The sequence below is a fragment of the Callithrix jacchus genome, chromosome 16 (genome assembly GCF_049354715.1).
Source record: "Callithrix jacchus isolate 240 chromosome 16, calJac240_pri, whole genome shotgun sequence".
Taxonomy (NCBI): Eukaryota; Metazoa; Chordata; class Mammalia; order Primates; family Cebidae; genus Callithrix; species Callithrix jacchus.
The window spans coordinates 7488176-7512493 of NC_133517.1; the positions used below are offsets into that span (position 1 = coordinate 7488176).

General features: G+C 39.1%; 1 protein-coding gene and 1 non-coding gene across 2 annotated transcripts in view; both read left to right on the top strand.

Annotated features, from left to right (window-relative positions):
* Window positions 1–927: 927 nt before the first annotated feature.
* LOC100408043 (POTE ankyrin domain family member A-like) overlaps window positions 928–24318 on the top strand; it is a 70100-nt gene continuing 46709 nt past the window's right edge. The window contains 9 exon segments of the mRNA XM_054246338.2: window positions 928–1641; window positions 2689–2803; window positions 2962–3135; window positions 5867–5973; window positions 8152–8289; window positions 11049–11119; window positions 17701–17771; window positions 19749–19793; window positions 20843–21009. Of these exon segments, the coding sequence (XP_054102313.2) occupies window positions 1343–1641; window positions 2689–2803; window positions 2962–3135; window positions 5867–5973; window positions 8152–8289; window positions 11049–11119; window positions 17701–17771; window positions 19749–19793; window positions 20843–21009 (1187 nt within the window). The 5' untranslated portion in view covers window positions 928–1342.
* LOC118148675 (U6 spliceosomal RNA) lies at window positions 9532–9637 on the top strand. The gene has a single exon (XR_004735594.1). It is a non-coding gene; the product is annotated as a U6 spliceosomal RNA (small nuclear RNA).

The following is a 24318-nucleotide window of genomic DNA, read 5'->3' on the forward strand; positions in this document are numbered from 1 at the left end:
TGGCCCCCGAGTGCCACGTCACTGATGGTCCCATATTCTGGGGGTGGACCAAGGAGGAGTGGGTGGGAAGGCACGTCGGGCAGGCGCTGGGCTTTGTGGGTGGCTTGTGTTCCGTGATTTTTTTTTTGGAGGTGGAGTTTCGCTCTGTTGCCCAGGCTGGAGTGCAGTGGCGCCACCGGCTCACTGCAACCTCCGCCTTCCAGGTTCAAGCATTTCTCCTGCCTCAGCCTCTCCTGAGGTTGGGATGCAGGCACCCACCACCGCATCCGGCTAATTTTTTGTACTTTTAGCAGAGGCGGGGTTTCGGGTTTCACCGTGTTGCCAGGCTGGTCTCCAACTCCTAAGCTCAGGCAGTACCCCCGTGCCTCGGCCTCCGGAAGTGCTAGGATTGCAGGTGTGAGCCACCGCGCCTGGCCTGTTCTATGATTGATTTTGAGGCCATCTGTAGCGAGCTCCGACAGCCCGAGCTCCCAGCTGCAGCTGCCACGCCCCACCCCCACAACAGCACCGTCACAACTGCCTTGGGGGCTTTCTTCAGAGGAGACTGTCAGAGTCCTCAAGTTCCTGGCGCTCTAGTCCTGGTCCTGCTTCTAGAGGCTTTTTCCCAGTAGCTGCCTCTCCTTCTCAATGGCTTGAGAGCTTGACCAACTCCCGCACAATTTGGTGGGAACACAAGGCCGCCACTGACGTTTGTGGCGCCAGAACTTGCACATGCGGTGACACATGTCGGCCACTGTGCCACGTGCAGAGACGCCGCCTGAGGTGCGCACGTCTCACGCGCACGCCTCACGCGCGTGTATCCACGCGTGTGTAACGGCTGGCTTGCGTGCCTGCTGCACGGGCACGCCACACGCGCACGCCACAAGCGCACTATGGTACATGCAACACACGCGTGTTGGCGTTCCATGCATGCGTCTGTAACGGCTTGTCTTGGCGTTCGTCGCTTGGCTTGGCGTTGGTCGCTTGGCTTGGCGTTGGTCGCTTGGCTTGGTCGTCCTCCAGTGGATTGGCATTTTCTCCCCTAGCGTTTCTTTGCTGGGATTGGCATTTTCTAGACTGGGCTTGGAATTCCCCTGCTGGGCTGGGTGTTTCCTTGGGGGATTGGCCTTTCCCTGGGTGGGCGGGGATTTCCCTGGGGGTGGGCGGGGATTCCCCTGGGTGGGTGTGGCCTTTCAAACCTCGCTGGTCTTGGCCTCTCCCCCTGGGCTTGGCAAGGTTTTGCCTGGCCTTGTCCTTTCTCCTCTGACAGATTGGAAACTTGGAGTTTCCTGCTTGTTGGTGAAACTTGTTGGCAGAGGCGATTGGCTAGCTATTACCCGGCTCCTCGGGCTGGTGGAAGCGGATGGGGGCTGAGGTTTCTCCAAAGCCGTCTGCTCCCCCTTTGAAGAAGCCCTTTGGCCTCAGGAGCAAGATGGGCAAGTGGTACTGCCTTTGCTTACCCTGCTGCTGGGGGAGTGGCAAGAACAACGTGGGCGCTTGGGGAGACCACGACGACAGCGCCTTCAGGGAGCCAAGGTACCACGTCCGTCGAGAAGATCTGGGCAAGCTCCACAGAGCTGCCTGGTGGGGTAAAGTCCCCAGAGCGGATCTCATCGTCATGCTCAGGGGCCCCGGCGTGAACAAGAGGGACAAAAAGAAGAGGTAACCTGGCCTGGGCTGGGAGGAGGTGGGATGTGGGGACTTGGGGTAGGGACATGCTCTCCTGGCACAGCGGGGGGTCAGGGGCTGGATTTCTCTCCTCCGCAGGACCCACACCGCCCAGAGTTTGAAAAACTCAGAGGTCGGGGCGCAGGCCTCTTTAAGAGCAGCAACACGAACCCAAAATTTTAGCTCATTTCCAATCCAGTTATAATTTCCCTTATAGAACACTGACTGTTTCAAACTGATTTAACTTGTAAAATTAAGTTGATGCAGCAGATTATTTTTAACGTAAGCATTTTAAAACAATGTTATCTACATTATAGAAAGGTATATTGAGAGCTAAGTCCCATAATATGTCAACTTCTGGGCTAAATATTCTTCAAATAAAATCTAACATGCATTTTATATCAGTGTACCCTATGTATATTGTTCTTTACTGAGGAACCTTGGAAGGAAACTGAAGTGGAAGGATGGTTTGTGTCCTTGACTAGGAAGATTCATTTTTCTTAAGATGTGAGCTCTTTCTGTTTCTTATTTTCACCTAAGCCAAATAAAAATAGGAAAGTTTTAGCACTCTTAAATTACACATGCTGGCATTTATTATCGTGATAAATTTTTTGTAACAGAATGGAAAAAGACTTGCCTTTCCGGATATCAAAATGTGCATGTGCTATTTTTGCAAATTGTTTACTAACAGCTGAAAATACATAAATGAATAGAATAGTTAATTCCCATTTTATTGTTGAGGAAATTGAGACACAAAAAGGCTAAGCAACAGCTAGGAAGGGACAGAGCTTAAAGTAGGATTCCATCCCAAGTTGAGTGGAATCTAAAGGCCATGATCTTTCTCTTCAAATTGGCTGCTCTTTCATTAAAACGGTGAGTAATGGGAGGTAATAATTAGCGTGCTTTCTTCACAGGAAAATTAAATGTTTGCTTTGAAGGAAGAGGAATAGCAGGCTATTCAGTGTTTGCAATTACATGAATCATTGATATAGCTTTAAATAGTGGACTACAATTTCCTAAAAAGGCTTCTCACTCTCACAGGACTGCTCTCCATTTGGCCTGTGCCAATGGAAATCCAGAAGTAGTAAAACTCCTGTTGGACAGACAATGTGACCTTCATGTCTTGGATAGCAAAAAGAGGACAGCTCTAATAAAGGTATGCAGTAGTCAGCTAATCAGTGTGAGATGGATTTGATTTCAGTACATAGAATAAAAATTAGTTTCCTCAAGTAAATATAACTAGTTGATGAAAGCTGTGGAATGTTTATTTTGAATTCTGAGGGCTTATAATTTGTTTTTTTATCATACTTGCAGGCCGTACAATGCCAAGAAGATGAATGTGCATTAATGTTACTAGAACATGGCACTGATCCAAACATTCCGGATGTGTATGGCAATACCGCGCTACACTATGCGGTCTACAATGAAGACAAATTACTGGCCAGAGCACTGCTTTTATGCGGTGCCGACACTGAATCAGCAAACAAGGTATAGATCTACCAGTTTTATTTTCAAAATACTGAAATGCATTTGTTTGAGCACTGACCTGTGTAAGGGTCAGTTTTTCATATTTGGAAGCTCAAGCATAACCTGAATGAAAATATTTTGAAATGACTTAATTATTATCTAATATTTTATGCTAAATATTATTACTTCTAAGGAAACATTCGAGGGTACGGTTTTTTTTAATGCACTTGTGGTAAATTGTTTTTTGAAAACACCGAAATTGTAAAAGGTAATAATTATTTTGTTTTAAATTTTTCCCTCCCAGGTTTTTTTTTTTTTTGCCCCTAATCAATGTAAAATGACAAAATTTGCCCTGGAAATAGGTTTAAAACTCCAAGAAATGAAACTATATTTCAGTGAATAGAAATCCTGCTGCTTTGGCAAGTTCCTAAAAAAAAAAAAGTAGTATACATGAAGTGATGTATCTCTCAGTGGCAAGGCTTAAGATATTTCTGATTGTTCATGAGGCAAAAATGAAAAGGTAAAAAGAGAGCAATCAGAAATATTGAGGCCAATTTTTCAATTAGATAATGGAGGAAAAAAACTATGAAGAAGGTGTGTGTGTGTGTGTGTGTTTGTGTGTGTGTGTGTCTGTGGTGTTGTTCATTTATCTGTTTCCTTTGTATGGTAACACAAGGATCTCTTCAGTTTTAGAGAAAGACAGTTTTCAGTTCGGGAAAGGGAGTTAGTGAGTTGTAAACTCCCTAGAGATCAATTTTAGGAAGCCTCTGAGGAACCAGACTGGCAGTGAATAGGTGGTGATGTAGTGGGAAACCCTTGAGCAGAGGGAATAATAAGTAATCAACTGACTTATTATCCTATTCTGATAGAAATGGCCAATTAGAGTCTCAACTCTGCTTTCAAATCTAGAATGTCTTTATAGGAAGGTGGGACATAAGGCACTTATAAGTAACAAGATCAAGTTGGATTTTGAGTTTACTAGACCCTGATCTACTCGTACCTGGGAAAATTATGTGGTGTTTTTAGCAAATGAGTCTCTTTCCTACTCTTTCCTCTTTTTGGCCAAATACTTAAGTGATAAAGGGACTTTGTCATGTGGGTGGGAGATGAGACTGAAGTAATTGTGTGTTGCACTAGTTGTCAGAATTGTGCATCCCAGTAACCTGAGGAAACTTTTTAAATGATCTACAAGTCTAGGCTGCCCCTGAAGGTTTTGATAGACTAAGTCTAATAAAGCCTGGATACCTATGTTTAAAAATATTTCCTTGAAGCCAGGCATGGTGGTGCATGGCTGTAGTTCCAACTGCTAGGGAGGCTGAGGTGGGAGGATAGCTTGAGAACAGGAGTTTGAATCTAGCCTGGGCAACATAATGAGACCCTGTCTCTAACAACATCAACAACAGCAACAAATTCCTTAAAATCCAGATGCTCCTGCCTAGGAACCACTGAACAGATAAGTTTAATGTGTAAATTCATGGATCTCAGAAACTTAAAATATCTGTAGGAGAGTTGGAGTTGGATATGTGCTAATTCCTTTAAATCTTTCCTTTCCAATAATATTAGTCTTTTTTTTTTCTTTTTCATTTATTTTTTTTTTGAGATGGGGTCTCACTCTGTCTCCCAGGCTGGAGCGCAGTGGTGCAGTGACAGCTCATGGTAGCCTTAACCTCCCCAAGCTTGGGTGGTCCTCCCACCTCAGCCTCCCAAAATGCTAGGATTACAGGTGTGAGCCACTACACCTGGCCTAATCTGACTTCTATCTCCGTGGTAGGGACATTAAAATGAATATTACTGGAAGTATCTCTAAGCTTACAGAATAATAATTTTTCCTTCCTACCATCAGTTATTCATTGCTATTCAGAAGGTCTTTAGAAATTTGCAGTGAGTAGTCTTTCAATAACTAGAGGATGGTCCTTTCAGGATTTTGCATCTTTTTGTCATCATTCAAGTGCTTAGGTCAGTAAGTCGTTATTAAGAGCAGAGTTTTCTCAATCAGAATTGTAGCAAATTCTAAACCTTTTTTGTCAATTGAAGCTGTATTATGGACTATCCAGTATGTCTCTTAAATTTGTAGAGCCTTGACTTAATCAGGATGGCAGTTTTAAACACTAAAAACTATGGAATTATTAAGAATACAGATAGAAATTCTGTTAATTTAGTTTGAGCAGTCTGAATTCATTATCTATTTAGTTAACAATCTGGGAAAATTAAATACAAATGGATTTTAAGTGAATAAATGTTGGAAAAATCCTTGAAAAATGGACAGTATGAGTCTTAATAGCAATTTTTGTTGTATGTTGGAGCTTGATGTTTTGGTAAAACATGTGAAACTAAAGAAATATTTTACATGCAAATTCTTGCTTTATACACAACAATATGTCATAAGGTTTGAGGATATAGAGATAAAAGATACAGGCATTGCCGTCAAGAAGCTCTTTGTTTAGATGGGAAAATAAATTATTATCTAATAATGCTATGCCAAATGCTGGATTAGAAGCAAAGATTTTGGAACCAGTAAGTGTTTAAAGTGAGTTTTTAAGATGACCAGAGTTAATGCGATGAGGCTGAGGAGAGGTGTTTCCCAAGGGAAGGAGGAGTGTGTGGGAAAGCACAGAAGAGCGAGAAGGAAGTGACGTTTTATTTCCTTTCTGCGAGTGTAAGTTCATAGGATCTTATATAAAGTTTCCAGTTCAGTTGAGAAATATGTGATTTTTTGAATTACATATTGTTTTTGCTTTATATTGTTTTACAGAGTGGCCTGACACCACTTTTGCTGGGTGTACATGGACAAAAAGAGCAAATGGTGAAATTTTTAATCAAGAAAAAAGCTAATTTAAATGCACTTGATAGATTTGGAAGGTATAGTTAATTACTTTAATCTGTGTGTTTTAGAGTGATCGTCACTCAAGTCGTAAGTAGTAAATTAATAAGATTCACTTCTACTTGTTGGGACGTAGTGATGAGTATCAACATCAATGAGTTAAGGGGAAAAGCAGTTATTTGGACTGGGATAAGCAGTCACATGGCGATCCATACAATGACTTTAAAGTTACCACTTTTTTTAGTTCACATAAAGAACAGTTTCAGTAGGATTCATCTTCTCTTATTATATGGACTGATGTTACTTGTTATGTGACATTTTTGGTTATATGATCCTACGTTAGCTAACGGGAGTTCCTATGAGTGTTATGAAGTGTGAACTTCAACTTTTAGTTTACTTTATGACTCAGTACTGAACTTCTTAAACCTTTCTAGTAGTTTTTGACTTCTGCTTCTTATACGCTCTTCCATTAAATATGCTATATTAAACATAAATAGGAGTTGAAAATCATTTTGTCTTTTGAATGACTCTGCTTTCAGTTGCCTTTTTTTGAAGAATATTAATGTTTGCTTATCCCTACATGACAATTAATTGCTATTCCCACATACTTTGGGTTCATCAGCTTTTTTCCTTTTTTATTTCCAGTGTATTTTGATGTTTTTAAATTGGTATGGAGAGAGGGAGTGAAGACAGTTTTAAGTGGATACACTTTTCCTTTAATAAAGGCAAGCTGTAGGTGGGTGATAAAGAGAAAAGAGCTAGGCTTTAGATTCACACAAGACTGGCATTTAATTCAGTGCCTAGGACATGCTTATTGGCATCATTAACTGATGCCATACACTTCTTACCGTTATTATTAATACTATTGCTTTCAGCATGCAGAATACTCTTTTTTTTTTTTAATTTTTTATTGGATTATAGGTTTTGGGGTACATGAGCAGAGCATGCAAGACAGTTGCGTAGGTACACACATGGCAGTGTGCTTTGCTTTTCTTCTCCCCTTCACCCACATTTGGCATTTCTCCCCAGGCTATCCCTCCCCACCACCCCCTCCCACTGGCCCTCCCCTTTTCCCCCCAATAGACCCCAGTGTTTAGTACTCCCCTTTCTGTGTCCATGTGTTCTCATTTTTCGTCACCCACCTATGAGTGAGAATATGCGGTGTTTCATTTTCTGTTCTTGTGTCAGTTTGCTGAGGATGATGTTTTCCAGATTCATTCATGTCCCTACAAACGACACGAACTCATCATTTCTGATTGCTGCATAATATTCCATGGTGTATATGTGCCACATTTTTCCAATCCAGTCTATTATCAATGGGCATTTGGGTTGATTCCAGGTCTTTGCTATTGTAAACAGTGCTGCAATGAACATTCGTGTACATGTGTCCTTATAGTAGAACGATTTATAGTCTTTTGGATATATACCCAGTAATGGGATTGCTGGGTCAAATGGAATTTCTATTTCTAAGGCCTTGAGGAATCGCCACACTGTCTTCCACAATGGTTGAACTAATTTACACTCCCACCAACAGTGTAAAAGTGTTCCTATTTCTCCACATCCTCTCCAGCATCTGTTGTCTCCAGATTTTTTAATGATCGCCATTCTAACTGGCGTGAGATGGTATCTCAATGTGGTTTTGATTTGCATCTCTCTGATGACCAGTGACGATGAGCATTTTTTCATATGATTGTTGGCCTCATATATGTCTTCTTTCGTAAAGTATCTGTTCATATCCTTTGCCCACTTTTGAATGGGCTTGTTTGTTTTTTTCCTGTAAATCTGCTTGAGTTGTTTGTAAATTCTGGATATCAGCCCTTTGCAGAATACTCTTATTTATCTGAGCCTCTGGCTGATTTTCTATTAAGGGTATCAGTCTAGGGAGGCTGGAAAAAAATCTTCACTTAAATCTTTGTCCACTTCAGATAAGCAGCCATAACAAAGTTTCTTGCTCATCAAGGCCTTTAAATTAGTAACTTCTACTATGCAATACCTCACTGAGATAAGAGTCTTCCTTTCTGACCCTTCCTTTTAACCCTGGTGGTATTTTACAAAGATGAACACTTAGGCACTCAAGATGCTTACGTCTTTTAGTGCATGTAAATGTTTAATTCTGCATGGGCAGGCAAGATATTAAATTGGTAAAGTATATCAAACTAGCCTTTATAATAGCTTTACTAAAGTTCCTAAGGAAGAAATTCTCTCTGTCATTTTAGAACTGCTCTCATACTTGCTGTGTGTTGTGGATCAGCAAGTATAGTTAGCATTCTACTTCAGCAAGATGTTGATGTATTCTCTCAAGATGCATCTGGATGGACTGCTGAAGATTACGCAGCTTCCGGTCATCATGACATGTAAGTGTTCACGTTAAAAGGCTAGTTAACACTAAAGTGAGGTTTAAAATAATTATAACCATTGTATCTTATATATCAGGTGAGATGTCATAGTCTGGTTAAGGTAGTTTTAAAGTGGCAGTGAGTTAGTCCCCTGCATCAGCTAGAAATCAAACAAAAAGCTAGACTAGTTAGAAGAACCAATGGGTGCAGGATTCTTTATCTCGGGACTTTTAAGACCTTTATCCTTAGAGATCCCAACATTGTTTATTTCATTCCAAGTATAACACCTATGCATGGGATAAAAAATAATGTCACATCTTTGATTTTTTCTGATTAGTCCTTTGAGTCTTGAGATGTCCAGTTTAGCAGGAAGTCTTATACTGTCTTCTGGGGACTATTTTCTACGTACTCTTTGAATTTTTCAAGAACCAAAGGGGTTCACTAAGCCCAAAGAAGACAATCCTTTTTATCATGTCAGAAGGAGGAGAAGACAAAGGACATTTTAATTGTCCTGTTTTTTCTGTTGATTCTGTTGCTGCATTGTTGCCACCGAAACTGGTCCTGCTGCTTGGTAATGGTTGACCTTTGACACCAAGATGGCCTTATTGATTCAGATCCCTCAAGTCTTCATACATAGACTTCAAAGTTACCACGTTTTTTAGTTCACATTCCTATGCTTATGTGCTCAGCCATTGTACTCAAGGTACCAGCACCCTGCTCTGGCAGCTCGGCATCCTGCCTTTATCCACACATGAAGTGAGCAAATTGACTCTTCCCCTGACATTCAAAACCTGATGTGGAACTCACATCTTACCACAGATGTAACTGACACCTACATGGTAAGAGATCCTTTGAGTTCCAGGTTGGTCTTTTCTCTAGCACATATTAGTTGGGCTTGTTCTAAACTATCAGAGAGCTTCAAATAATGTGGCAGAAAGAGATCGGCGTTTGATTTCTTCTTTGCTACCAGATCTGTACCCTGAAGCATCTATACCCTGTATAGTACCTTAGGCAACAGAAAGTCTGACATTAACCTTCCTCAGAGTTTGGGCACCCAGTTGTGGTTGGCCCCTTGAGTGATCTGTTTTCCATAATGATGAAAACTGCTTACATCTCTTCCTCAAGATTTAAAAATATTTTCAAATTCTACCTCACAGGAAGCCATTGAAGAGAATTCTCGGGATCTCAAGTAGGTTAGTTGGACTTAGAGCCAAACCTTGTCCATGACTCATCACTGTCCATTTGTAAAAGTAGGGCTTTGTGCTTGCTTCGGCAGCACATATCCTAAAATGGGAACAGTACAGAGGAAATTAGCATGGCCCTGCATAGGGAGGCTGCACACATTTTTGAAGCATTCCATATTTGCCTAGTCACTGGAAGGTCATTTGACTGTTTGCTGACTAGCTGTAAGGAAATGGTGTGAATTGAAGCAAAACGAGTGCCACCTAAATATTGAAATTGCTATTTGTGCTACAAAAATATTCCTGTAAGCTGGTCTGTGAGATGACACCAGAGCTGAATAATATGTGGGGTATTGTGTACAAAATATATTGTTAGTGAGTATCTTGAAAATTAGAGAATGTCAAATTGCAACTTCTTCATGGAACCTAAAAAAAAATGTAGGGTTTTGGTCTTCCATGTCAGCTGGAGATGAACATGGATATGAAGCATCATCTTAAAAAACATCTGCTGGTTCAGAGTGTGAGTCTGTAGAGAAGGATCATTGGTCCAAGCCACATCTTGACATCCATTATTTTTTTTGCCCTTGGTGTGATTGATAAACTCTGTAATAGTGGACAGTCACGTTATCAACTTTAATGAGATATTTACGAATAAATTTAGTTACAAGCTATGAAATAGTTGAGATGCCCTGAATTATAAGCTATAAAGATTAGGACAACTAACAAGCAAAATGAAGACTTACTAACATTCCCTGAAAACTACATTTGCATCTTAGGACCTGGAACAAAATACACATTGGGTTTTTTTGTTCTGGAGTCTTGCTGTGTTGCCAGACTGGAGTGTAGTGGTGCCATCTTGGCTCACTACAAACTCCACCTCCCAGGTTCAAGCAATTCTCCTGCCTCAGCCTCTTGAGTAGCTGAGACTACAGGCGTGTGTCACCACGCCCAGCTAATTTTTTGTATTTTTAGTAGAGACGCGGTTTCGCCATGTTGGCCAGGATGGTCTTGATTTCTTGACCCCGTAATCTGCCTGCCTTGGTCTCCCAAAGTGCTAGTATTACAGGGGTGAGACATGGCGCCCGGCCACACATCGGGTTTTATTTGGGATTCCAAGATAATTTTAGTCATAGAGTTTAGGAACAGATTATTCCATGTCTCTACTATTTCTCTGAGCATTTAAAACATGGTATCTTGTTTAATCTTCATCACAATCCAGTGAAAAAGGCAGCAAAGTTCTCACTTTGTGGAAGACACTGAGCCTAACAGAAGTAAATTTTCCAAGAATAAATAGCTGTTCCTTGTGGAGCTAGGACTTATTTGGAGTTGGGACACTTTCTGTTATGTCCAGCTAATGCAAATTAGTTTACTGAGTCACAGTGCCCTTGATTTATGAGTATTTCACCTTACTTTTTGTCCTCTTCAATTAGAAGCTGAATGAGAAGTTTGTAGAATGTACACATAAGTGGATGGGATAATATTGTTAAGTTCTGATATTCTAATATTGTAGAAATACTCTAAGAATTTTACATTTGGAAAGTAATTTTTGTATCAGCATTAATATAGTCATTTTATTTGTCACATTTTTATACATAGAATTTGCCAGTTACTTTCTGACTACAAAGAAAAACAGATGTCAAAAAACTCTTCTCAAAACAGCAATCCAGGTAAAGTCAGTGAATTACTTTAAGTCAGTTGTCCCCAACTTTTTGGCACGGGAGACCCATTTTGTGGAAGACAATTTTTTCATTGACTAGGGAAAAATGCAGATGGTTTCAGAATTATTCAAGCACATTACATTTGTTGTGCTTCTTTATTTGTATTATTATTACATTGTAATCTGTAATGAAATAATGATACAACGTACCATATTGTAGAATCAAGGAAGCTCTGAGCTTGTTTTCCTGCAACTAGATGTTCCTATCTGGGGGCAAAGGGAGACAGTGACAGGTCATTAGGCATTAGATTCTCATAAGAAGCACATAATGTAGATCCCTCACGTGGTCAGTTCACGACAGGGTTCATGCTCCAATGAGTAATGCTGTCACTGATCTGGCAGGAGGTGGGGCTCAGGTGGTAAGATGAGCCATGGGCCACAGTTGTAAACACAGATGAAGCTTCCCTGGCTTGCCTGCTGCTCACCTCCACCTGTGTGGCATGGTTCCAAAATGGCCATGGATTTGTACCAGTCTGTGGCCTGGGAGTTGTGGATGCCTGTTCTGGGTGGTCCTACCATAGACAAAAAAGTAAAAGGAAGGAAGTTTTGATCACAAAAGAACAGCGAAGCCCAGGTCATGTTACGTATGCTTGTACAAACAAGGTCTCACTATTACTGACCTCATTCCTCCTAATTTGAAACTGAAAGAGATTTATTTACTTTGTTGGAACAAGATGTTTTCTTCTACCTGCTGGTTGTTATGATAACGGTAATTTTGTTAAATCAAGGTGCTCTGCTACCATTTGTCAAAAGATTTTCATAATAAATACACAAATTGCTCAACTCTAGGCCCAGCAGAGGATAATAAACATACGAAAATGCTTCACAATAACAAAAATGCTAGTATGCTATCTGGATGTGGACACCTAATACATTGTATAATTCAAACTGTATGAGGCCACCTTTAATTTAGCCTATGTTTATCAAAGAGCTTCTGTAAGTTAGATTTTATAGGTTGTAGGAGACCAAGATGGAGCAGAAGTAGTTTTAATCTTCAAGGAGTTCATAATATAATAGAGCTGTCTCTATTTCATTTCTGTGCTTTTTCAACAGAATTAACAAAACATTTTTATGTTTTTACTTGACCACTTGACAAATAATAACTATAAAATGTCTTTTAGATACTAAGCATTTTTGTAAACCTACAGAACACAAACAATTACAAATACAGACAGGAGCTTGTTATTATCATTGTCGTTTTTATTATTTTGCTATTTTATTCAGGGCTTACTGTGTGTTAGATGCCCACTAGAAGCTTATAATTATGATTTATTATACATTATATTGATTATGTGCCAGACATATGTGATGAGAAAGGAAAGCTTTAAAAAATAGTAGATAGGATTTACGTAAAGATACAGAGTGAGTAGAAGTTTTCTAGGTTAAAGAAGCAGAAGAATGACATTTGGCAGAAGGAACACGTAACAAGATTGTGGGTTTGGCAGAAGAAACACCTAATGATACTGCCCGTTTGGGAGGAAGAGCAGCAAGTGCAAAAGGCAAGACGCTGCGTGAACTTTGCAGGGTTTTTGAGCAGTTCACTTTGCTATTTTGAAAAGTCTGAGATGTGAGAGGTTGGGAATGAGGTGAATACTTAGCTAAGGCAAATTTCTGATAGACTTTTTAATACTAAGGAAATGAGTAGCTCTTATCCTGTGGGCCATGGGAAATTTACCAGGTAGAATGCTTTGGGCTGCAAAGACTAATGAGCAGTGGCTAAAACCGTAGGAACCAGAGTTGTTTTGGTTGTTCAGTGATACTTTAGGATCCCTTGTGTCCCTCTTTCATCTGTGCTGTTGGCAGTGTCTTGTTCGTATCTCCTTTCATGGTTGGCTAATTCGCAACAACTCCAAACATCTTGTTCTCACAACACAACCTCACCAGGGCTGCTTTTCTTTAAATGTATCTTTTAAAACTCAGAAGCATGCAGTGGACTTCCTGTAACATTTCATTGGCTGGACCACACCGCATCCCAAACCAGACACTGGGAAAGCAAATGTAATTATGTAATTAGCTTAGAACAATCATTCTCTTTCTGAAGCTGGGGAGGGATATTGGGATAATAAATTTCCCAATGACCTGTGTTTCTTCTGCAAGAAAGAATAAGGAATGGGTACTGGTAGGGAGCCAGCAGTGTTTGCTATAGGGACTCATTGGAGAGATTTGAGCAGGGGAGTCACAAGATTAAATTGGAGCAGTAAGCCCTTCAGCTTATGGTGTAAAACAGGGGTTGGCAAGCTTTTCTGTGAAGGAGCATGTGGGAAATATTTTAGACTATGTGGTCTCTGTCAAATCTACGTAACACTACTGTTGCAGTGTGAAAGCCACCGTGAATAATATGTAAGCAAGTAGGCATGACTGAGTGCCAATGAAACTTTATTTACAAAGTTGTAAGACAGACTGGATTTGGCCTGTGGCCTATAGTTTTTTGACCCCTCATAGAGGATTGATGGAAGGTAACCAGGTAAAGAAAGCAGGAGACAAAGGAAGCTTTCGCAGTAATCAGCTAATGTTTCCTTGTTACACATCCTTGGACTGGTATCAGTGTATTGTAAGATTTTCACCCATCTGTGGTGAAAAAAATAAAGTTAAGAATCTCAGTTATTCATTTTGAAATGTTGGCCTTTTTTGGTGTTTTGCCTTTTTCATTTGTTTTGCTTAAATTGTTTTTTTTCATGTAAGAAATAACATTGATAGTTGGCGGTTTTTTTTTTTTAAATAAAAGCCATTTTGTAAATGCTTATGTTTAGCAGTGGGAATATAAAGCAGAGGCAGAAGAGAGGTATAGTCAACATGACTTGGTGATGCCTGAATGAGAAAAGTTTGGGGGACAGAGAAAAATCTCAGATGATTCACAGGTTTCCAGGTTGTGTATTAGCATTTAACCTGGACATGAGGAAGGAGTAGGAAGTTTTCTGGTGAATATGGAAGAATAAAGAGCAGCAGTTCAGCAGGAATGACAGATTTTTTTTTCTGTGCATGTTTAATGGGATATTTGTATAGGATATTTTGAGTAGGTCATTGGATAATCAGCATTTATAGCTCATATCCTACTAGTTCGACTATCAGTAATAAGACTTGTCTAAGATCCAATAACCTAAAAGTTGATGATAAATGTCCATGTGTATCACCATCGATGACCGAAAGTCAGTCAGCATCCATGGAATTGGGACAGATGATCTTAACAGATAAAGATGAACATTGGAGATGTATTTCTCATAGGGAATGATACTTTGCATGACCTGTGTGAGTCACAGCTGCCAGAAAACAAAGAGAGCAAGAAACGTATTTAAAGAGGTACGGCAAATTCAGTCCTAGGGTGCCCTGTTTGGCTTCATGCCGTAGTTTTGACTTCTAAAATATTATTTTTGCAAAACGTGCTCTGTGTTTCTTCCCCTCTTGCAGCCTGCAACCAAATAGAACCCATTTTAGCAGGGGATTTTTATGTTCTTCTTTAACCAAAGTGACATATAAATCAGAAAAAGGAAGAGAAAGAGCATTTTTGTATAGGCTTGCTGCATATATATATATATATATATATATATATATATATGTTTCAAGTTCTGGGGTACATATATAGAACATGCAGGTTTGTTACATAGGTATATATGTGCCATGGTGGTTTGCTGCATCCATCCCCCCTGTCATATACATTAGGTATTTCTCTTAATGTTAGCCCTCCCTAATCCCCCAACTCCCTGCTATCCCTCCCCTTGCCCTCCACTCCCGAAAGGCCCTGGCGTGTGATACTCTCCTCCCTGTGTCCATGTGTTCTCACTGTTCAACCCCCACTTATGAGTGAGAACAAGCAGTGTTTGGTTTTCTGTTCCTGTGTCAGTATGCTGAGAATGATGGTTTCCAGCTTCATCCATGCCCCTGCAAAGGACATGAATGAATCCTTTTTCACGGCTGCATAGTATTCCATGATGTATATGTGCCACATTTTCTTTTTATCATTGACGGACATTTGGGTTGGTTCCAAGTCTTTGCTATTGTAAACAGTGCCGCAAAAAAACATACGTGTGCATGTGTCTTTACAATTGAATGTTTTATAATCCTTTGGGTATATACCCTGTAATGGGATTGCTGGGTCAAATGGTATTTCTAGTTCTATATCCTTGAGGAATCACCACACTGTCTTCCACAATGGTTGAACTAATTTACACTCCCACCAACCGTGTAAAAGCATTCCTATTTCTCTACATCCTCTCCAGCATCTCTTGTCTCCAGATTTTTTTATGATCACCATTCTAACTGGCATGAGATGGTATCTCAATGTGATTTTGATTTGCACTTCTCTAACGACCACTGAAGATGAGCTTTTTAAAATATATTTATCGACTGCATAAATGTCTTCTTTTGAAAAGTGTCTGTTCATATCATTTGCCCACTTTTTGATGGGATAGTTTGCTTTTTTCTTGCAAATTTGTTTAAGTTCTTTGTCGATTCTGGATATTAGCCCTTTGTCAGTTGGGTAGATTGCAGAATATTTTTCCCATTCTGTTGGTTGCTGGTTCGCTCTAATGATCGTTTCTTTCGCTGTGCAGAAGCTCTTAAGTTTAATTAGATCCCATTTGTCTATTTTGGCTTTTGTTGCTATTGCTTTTGGTGTTTTAGTTATGAAGTTCTTGCCTATGCCTATGTCCTGAATGGTATTTGTATAGGCTAGTATTTAATGTAAACTTGAGAGTACCAGGATTATATTTAGAAAATAGGAACTAGATGGGAAAACTAGATAGGAATTTAAAGATTCTGAACTCCAACACAGTGTGGTTTCTTTGCTCTATTTTCACGGCTCTGAATTCACAACTATTAGTTTTTCATATGTATATATATAAAACATATATATACACACATATGTATATATACATATATACACACATATGTATATATACATATACACACACACACACATATATATACATATACACTATAGCTTTAAAAAGCACCATTCAAATATTAAGTGATTTCTTATCATTTCTATAACTTTATTATAGAATTGACTATCCAAGTGTTTATAAGAATTATTGAGAATTTTCTACATAGTATCATCTCAGCCATGTCCACATGAGCTATCCATCACTTTGTGTTAATGAATAATGGTTCACTAGGAATATTGGTTTTTTGCATTTAAAGTGATCAATATCTAATGCAGATAGGACCAGGGGCCACTCTTAAACATTAATGTCCCAGCACCTTTTTTTTTTTTGAGACAGAGTTTCACTTTTGTTAACCAGGCTGGAGTGCAATGGCGCGTTCTCGGCTCACCGCAGCCTCTGCCTCCTGGGTTCAAGCAATTCTCCTGCCTCAGCCTCCCGAGTAGCTGGGACTACAGGCGTGCGCCACCATGCCCAGCTAATATTTTTTTTTGTATTTTTAGTAGAAACAGGGTTTCACCGTTTTGACCAGGATGGTCTCAATCTCTTGACCTCATGATCCACCCGCCTCGGCCTCCCAAAGTGCTGGGATTATAGGTGTGAGCCACCGTGCCCAGCCTCCAAGCATCTTAAAATTACAATAAGGCTTTCATAATCTGACTTCTGCCCTACTGTCCATCTTTAGCCATTTTCCCTGTGTGCCCTTTCTCTGGCATTACTGAATGGCTGGTAATGACCTACTCACTCATCTTTCTATTCTAGGCAAATACATTGACTCTTTCAGGCCTTACTCCCTATCTTGCTGCCTCCTGGCATGCTGTCATCCTTTCCTGTCCTCCACCTCTTTTAATCTGGCTAGCCTCAATATTTAAGCCTCCGCTTGTGCATGATTTCTACAAAAGCCAACCCTGATGTGCTTTATTTTCATTGTTTCTCAACCCTAACACCTAGTATGTATGTATAGCAGGACTCAATAAAAAATTGCTGAGTAAAATAAAGACTTTATACAAAGATGACTTGCAAGGCTGTCCCCTTCAGTCCTGGAGAAGAGGGGACAGACATGGAACAATAATGTACAGTTCAGGTGGTAAAGATGCAGTAGAAAAATCAGTAAAGTACTAAGGCAGCCTCAAGGAAGGAGGTACCTGTTAATCAGGAGAAAGACATGCAGAATCGAGGAAGGCTTCACATAGCGTTGTTTTAAAAGATAAAAAAAACTTGTCAGAATAGTGGAGGGAAACATTTTAGGTATTAGGAAGACATTCTACACTAATAAATGTGTCAGTGATTTTGGAAATCAATTATAAGGTACTGTTAGGAAGTGGAGAACAATATACTGTGTTATCTTTTATGTTCTGTATTTTAAAATTGTGTTTCTGGTGGTTTTGTTCATTTATGTTGGGTGAATGAATTTGTGAGTGAATGTTTGACATGTTTGTATGTCTTCAATCTAGTGACATCTGATATCTCCCCAAGTGGTTTGTTGATGTTTTAGAGAATTATTTCTTAAGTAACTACTTCATGAAAGACTAAGTTCCATTTAAATGCTCAATTTATGAAACAAAATGAAATGTCTTAAATCTGTTTTACAAAGGCAGTAATTTTTCATGTTGTAAGCAGTCCATTTTAACTGAATATATGAATTTCTTTTCAGAACAAGACTTAAAGATGACATCAGAGGAAGAGCCTCAAAGGCTTAAAGGAAGTGAAAATAGACAGCCAGAGGCATGTCAAATTTTCAATTTAAATTTTTGGTTTAATGTTGTTTTCTTTGCTTTAACAATATTAGATAGTCCAATTACCTTTCAGACTAGGCTTTGAGAATCAATCGATTCTTTTTTTGAAGAATCTTTTAGTACATGCTTAAAATTTATTTTAATAAATTTAGCAACCTTATTAACAGAAGAATCAATATATTCTAATATTTGATATTTAACTTAAGCATTATAACCCTCTATAAATTTTAGAATATTCTTATTTTAAATATTCTTGGGCTGGGCACGGTGGCTCATGTCTGTAATCCCAGCACTTTGGGAGGCTGAAGTGGGCAAATCACGAGGTCAAGAGTTTGAGACCAGCCTGACCAACATGGTGAAACCCTGTCTTTACTGAAACTACAAAAATTAGCTGGGCGTGGTGGTGGGCGCCTGTAATCCCAGCTACTCAGGAGGCTGAGGCAGGAGAATGGCTGGAGCCTGGGAGGCGGAGGTTGTGGTAAGCCAAGATTGCATCATTGCACTCCAGCCCAGGAAACAAGAGCGAAACTCCATCTCAAACAAAAAATAAATAAATAAATAAATTCGTATTTGCCTTCTTGATTAGTTTATAGCTAATCTTTCTCTTTGGAATAGAGACCAAAAAAAAAAATCCAGAACTTTGTTAACAAACACTCTAACATGATAAAGAAAGTAACATCAATTATTGGATAATATTATTAAGCAATTGAAACTATGAACAGTGTAACGGTGATGGTCCCTGAGCTGGATGCGTGGTAAAGGAGGAATCATGGCCAGTGACTGAGAACCTGCAGTTTGATCCTGTCCGTCCCTGATGCCAAGGTTAAAGATGCATTCTGCCTCTCACTGACCTCAGGGTTTCTGTTCAAAGAGAGAACCAGGTCTAAAAGCAACCCAACTGCCTGGTAACAAGGAGTATATCTTGAAGAATGGGACCTCTTGTGTTAATGTACAAACAGAATAACATTCTAACTTACTTAAGTTTCAGAAAATCAGTCTTATTTAAACATTTTTATCCACTGTCATTCAGAATATATTAGAACTGGATTTAAACAGGCAGTCTAGATACATAACACTATCATATTCCAGTGTATAATTTCAATTAAAATGTAAAAATTTGCATTTCTTTCTGTTTGGTGTGAATTTCAGCTCCTAATAATTTAAAATGTGCCTACACTCCAGCTTGTAATCGTTTAGAAAAGGACTTAAATGCACAGTAGGGGCTCACTAGTTAGGGTATGGTGAAGTAAAATTTTTTCAAGTGAGGAAGCCTTTGCAACATTACAAATCATTTGCTAATTTATTTTTGGTAGACTTAACACATAAAGAATTAAGTTTAATCAAACAAATGGTGACAAAGTTAAGTTTGCTGGTTCATGTTTGTCTTTTCCCTTTGGCTAAGGTGTGTTATTTTTCATGAGTTAGTCAGAAGCCAGTGATGTGGCAGTAGCTAAACATAGATTAAAAAGTTAATTCTTGGCCGGGTGCGGTGGCTCACGCCTATAATCCCAGCACTTTGGGAGGCCAAGGTGGGTGAATCACGAGGTCAAGAGATCGAGAACATCCTGGTCAACATGGTGAAAACCCGTCTCTACTAAAAATACAAAAAATTAGCTGGGCATGATGGCACGTGCCTGTAATCCCAGCTACTCGGGAGGCTGAGGCAGGAGATTTGTTTGAACCCAGGAGGCGGAGGTTGTGGTGAGCCGAGATCGTGCCATTGCACTCCAGCCTGGGTAATAAGAGCAAAACTCCATCTCAAAAAAATAAAAAAAGTTAATTCTTAATTTTAATTATTTAATTTTTATTTAATTATTCTAATAGGTAAATTTTAATTATTTTCCAATTTTTTATTGTCCATACTTGATTACTTAAGAATAAAATTATTTTAAAAACATGCACTCCAAAAAAGCAGAGCTCTGAGAAATACAACAAGCAAATTAATCTTCTATTTTTGCATCTGCAGAAAATGTCTCAAGAACCAGACATAAATAAGGATTGTGAGACAGAGGTACAACTTTATATTTAAATGTTTCTGTTAAATTAGATTTTTACGTTATGTGGTTTAACAAAGTGTAGTAAGTTTAGGCATGTATGATTCTATCACGTAGCAGCATAAATCATCAGTGAAAAATTTGGCATTTAACTCAAAAAGCTGAGTTCTGTACATTGAGTTTTAAAGAGAGACAAACCCTGGAGATCCTCTTCGTCGTGGTGGAATAATCCTGAATGGTGCTGTAAAATGCTAGGTGATGCCACTTGAGGAGCTTCGGCTCAACCACTTTTATCTTTCTTGGTTTTAGCGTGATTATCAACAGATAACGTGGCTAAAAAAGATAATTTCTTTTTCTGCATATCCTCCAGCTAGAAAATTTTATGGCTATTGAATGGGAAATCTGGGGAGCATCTCATTTTCTGGAATTCCTCGACAGCACCTCAGCAGTTTCACTCCGATCCTTGTGTTGTGGCAAACGTTGGTTCCCATGTTTCAGTGAGCACCTTCGTGTTTTTGATATCCAGGAACCAAATGGAAAAAGAATGATCAAAGGCAGTCAGGGAGAAGTATATCTTAGTGCAGAAAAGGGAAATCTCTTCTATTCCTGACCCTGAGGTCAATGTCTCATTCTCTAAACCTGACTGTTTAATGGAAAATCCAGGTGGTAAAGACAGAAGAAGACATTTTGCATCTTTGTCTTTTTATTTGTGTGTTTCCACAAGTCAAATGGGATGAATGTTTGTTTATATTATATTCTGAAGAGTGGTTGGGAATAAAAGCACAAAATGAAGGAGGACCCTTTTTGGAATTTTAGAAAATTGTTTTATTCATTCAAACAGAAATAAAGCAAACTACAAAAATTTCAATGACATACTAATGATATAATAATTACATCTTAAAATTATATGGTAACAGTTCTGTATATACGATCAAATTTAAGTGTGAAATATTTTTAATTACTAAAATAATGACAAACTGAGTCTAGTGATAAAATAATTAAAACAAAAAGGTTCTTTGAATTCAATAAAGCAATAACCATTTTTAATATCAAACTTCCACTCAAGGCTGAAGAAGAAATGCAGAAGCATGGAAGTAATCATGTGGAATCACCAGAAAACCTGACTAATGGTGTCGCTCCTGGCTGTGGTGATTATGGCTTAATTCAATGAAGAAGGAGCAGAAAACCTGAAAATCAGCAGTCTTCCAGCACAGAGAATGAAGAGTATCACAGGCAAGCCTATGGCAACATTTAATAGGAGATAACTATGTGCTATCAAACTAACCCTAATTTGGGATAATATTCATGATGAACAAATTTTATACTTTTACTAGAATATTAACATTTGTCTGGTAATCAGAAAAATGAAAGTCAGCAAACAATGAGTTATCGTTTTTTCCCACTCATTAATTTATTTGAAACATAACCAGTATTGGCAAATGTGAGGGAAAAGTCATTTCCTTTTCCTTTTAGTGAACTTTTATTTTAGCTTCATGGGTACATGTGCAGGTTCGTTATATAAGTAATATGTATTATGGAGATTATTTCCTCAGCCACTTCATAAGCAAAATACTTAACAGGTAGCTTTTCGGTTCTCTCCCTCCTGCCACCGTCCACTCTCAAGTAGGCTCAGTGTCTGTGTTCTCTTTGAGTCCATGAGTTCTCATTGCTTAGCTCCCACTAGTGGGTAAGAACATGTGGCATTTTATTTTGTGTTCCTGCCTTAGTTTGCTTAGGATAATGGCCTCCAGCTCCATCTGCGTTGCTGCAAAGGAAATGGTCTCATTGAAAAAGACATTTTCTTACACTGTTGGTAAATATATTTTGAGTGTTAATTTAGTAGCATATTTACACACACACATATAGTAAGGATATTTGTATATATATGTTACATATGTATAAGGACATTTACTGTAGCATTATTACATCAAAAAGTTGGAGCTAGTTTAAATCCTTAACAATAGGAAATACCTAAATTTTCATACTGAGAAAAGAATATGGTATGCAACCATTTTTAAAACTGTGGTTAGATCTAGAATATATGGATTATTTCACAATTAACATGTATTTAAAGCATTTAGTTTGATGACACATCTTAAGATAATTTTGTTAGAATTCTTGTAATATCTGCTGTGTCGCAAGTGGAAGCTACATGCTACATTGACACTGTACCTTTTTAGCCACAAGATTGCTAGTTATTACATTTTTGCTGTTGGTGCCTGAGTGCTGAAATAGTGGACCTCAATTTGAATATTGCCAAGGGATTGTGCATGGGGATCTATACTTCATATAAACACTTGAATATATTGGATAAAACTTGTTAAAATACATAAAAGGATCTTTGCCAGCTTTTTCTGCAAATAGCCAGTTAGTAAATATTTTAGGTTTTGTGGACTGTATGTATTTATTTTCTTGAGACACGGTCTCACTCTTACCCAGGCTGGAATGCAGTTGCATGATTGTGACTCACTGCAGCCTTGACTTCCTGGGCTCTAGTGATCCTCCCACCTCAGCCTCTCTATTAGCTGGGACCACAGCTGTGTAGCATCACACCCAGCTAATTGACTCTATGGATTATCAAGTGAATAAGCATGGCTTTGTTTCAAGATACTTTACTTACAAAATAGGCAGTGGGCTGGATTTGGCTCACACGTGTTAATTTGCTGACCCCTGTGCTAAAAGGAAGGTGCTGCTAATGCAGTGCATCTTTTTTTTATTGTTTATATATATATATTTTTTTTAAAATTTTTTATTGGATTTTAGGTTTTGGGGTACATGAGCAGAGCATGTAAGACAGTTGTGTAGGAACACACATGGCAGTGTGCTTTTCTTTCCTTCTCCCCTTCACCCAAATTTGGCATTTCTCCCCAGGCTATCCCTCCCCACCTCCCCCTCCCACTGGCCCTCCCCTTTTCCCCCCAATAGACCCCAGTGTTTAGTACTCCCCTTTCTGTGTCCATGTGTTCTCATTTTTCATCACCCGCCTATGAGTGAGAATATGCGGTGTTTCATTTTCTGTTGTTGTGTCAGTTTGCTGAGGATGACGTTCTCCAGATTCATCCATGTCCCTACAAACGACACAAACTCATCATTTCTGATTGCTGCATAATATTCCATGGTGTATATGTGCCACATTTTTCCAATCCAGTCTATTATCAATGGGCATTTGGGTTGATTCCAGGTCTTTGCTATTGTAAACAGTGCTGCAATGAACATTCGTGTACATGTGTCCTTATAGTAGAACGATTTATAGTCCTTTGGATATATACCCAGTAATGGGATTGCTGGGTCAAATGGAATTTCTATTTCTAAGGCCTTGAGGAATCGCCACACTGTCTTCCACAATGGTTGAACTAATTTACACTCTCACCAACAGTGTAAAAGTATTCCTTTTTCTCCACACCCTCTCCAGCATCTGTTGTCTCCAGATTTTTTAATGATCGCCATTCTAACTGGCGTGAGATGGTATCTCAATGTGGTTTTGATTTGCATCTCTCTGATGACCAGTGACGGTGAGCATTTTTTCATATGATTGTTGGCCTCATATATGTCTTCTTTCGTAAAGTGTCTGTTCATATCCTTTGCCCACTTTTGAATGGGCTTGTTTGTTTTTTTCCTGTAAATCCGTTTGAGTTCTTTGTAAATTCTGGATATCAGCCCTTTGTCAGATGGGTAAACTGCAAAAATTTTTTCCCATTCTGTTAGTTGCCGATCCACTCTAGTGACTGTTTCTTTTGCCATGCAGAAGCTGTGGAGTTTCATGAGGTCCCATTTGTCTATTTTGGCTTTTGTTGCCAATGCTTTTGGTGTTTTGTTCATGAAGTCCTTGCCTACTCCTATGTCCTGAATACTTTTGCCTAGATTTCCTTCTAGGGTTTTTATGGTACCAGGTCTTATGTTTAAGTCTTTAATCCATCTGGAGTTAATTTTAGTGTAAGGTGTCAGGAAGGGGTCCAGTTTCTGCTTTGTGCACATGGCTAGCCAGTTTTCCCAACACCATTGGTTAAACAGGGAATCCTTTCCCCATTGCTGGTTTTTGTCAGGTTTATCAAAGATTGTATAGTTGTAGATATGTTGTGTTGCCTCCGGTGCCTCTGTTTTGTTCCATTGGTCTATATCTCTGTTTTGGTACCAGTACCATGCTGTTTTGATTACTGTAGCCTTGTAGTATAGTTTGAAATCCGGTAGTGTGATGCCCCCCGCTGTGTTCTTTTTGCTTAGAATTGACTTGGCTATGCGGGCTCTCTTTTGGTTCCATATGAAGTTCATGGTGGTTTTTTCCAGTTCTGTGAAGAAAGTCAATGGTAGCTTGATGGGGATAGCGTTGATTCTGTACATTACTTTGGGCAGTATAGCCATTTTCACGATATTAATTCTTCCTAACCATGAACATGGAATGTTTCTCCATCTGTTTGTGTCCTCTCTGATTTCATTGAGCAGTGGTTTGTAGTTCTCCTTGAAGAGGTCCCTTACGTTCCTTGTGAGTTGTATTCCAAGGTATTTTATTCTTTTTGTAGCAATTGTGAATGGCAGTTCGTTCTT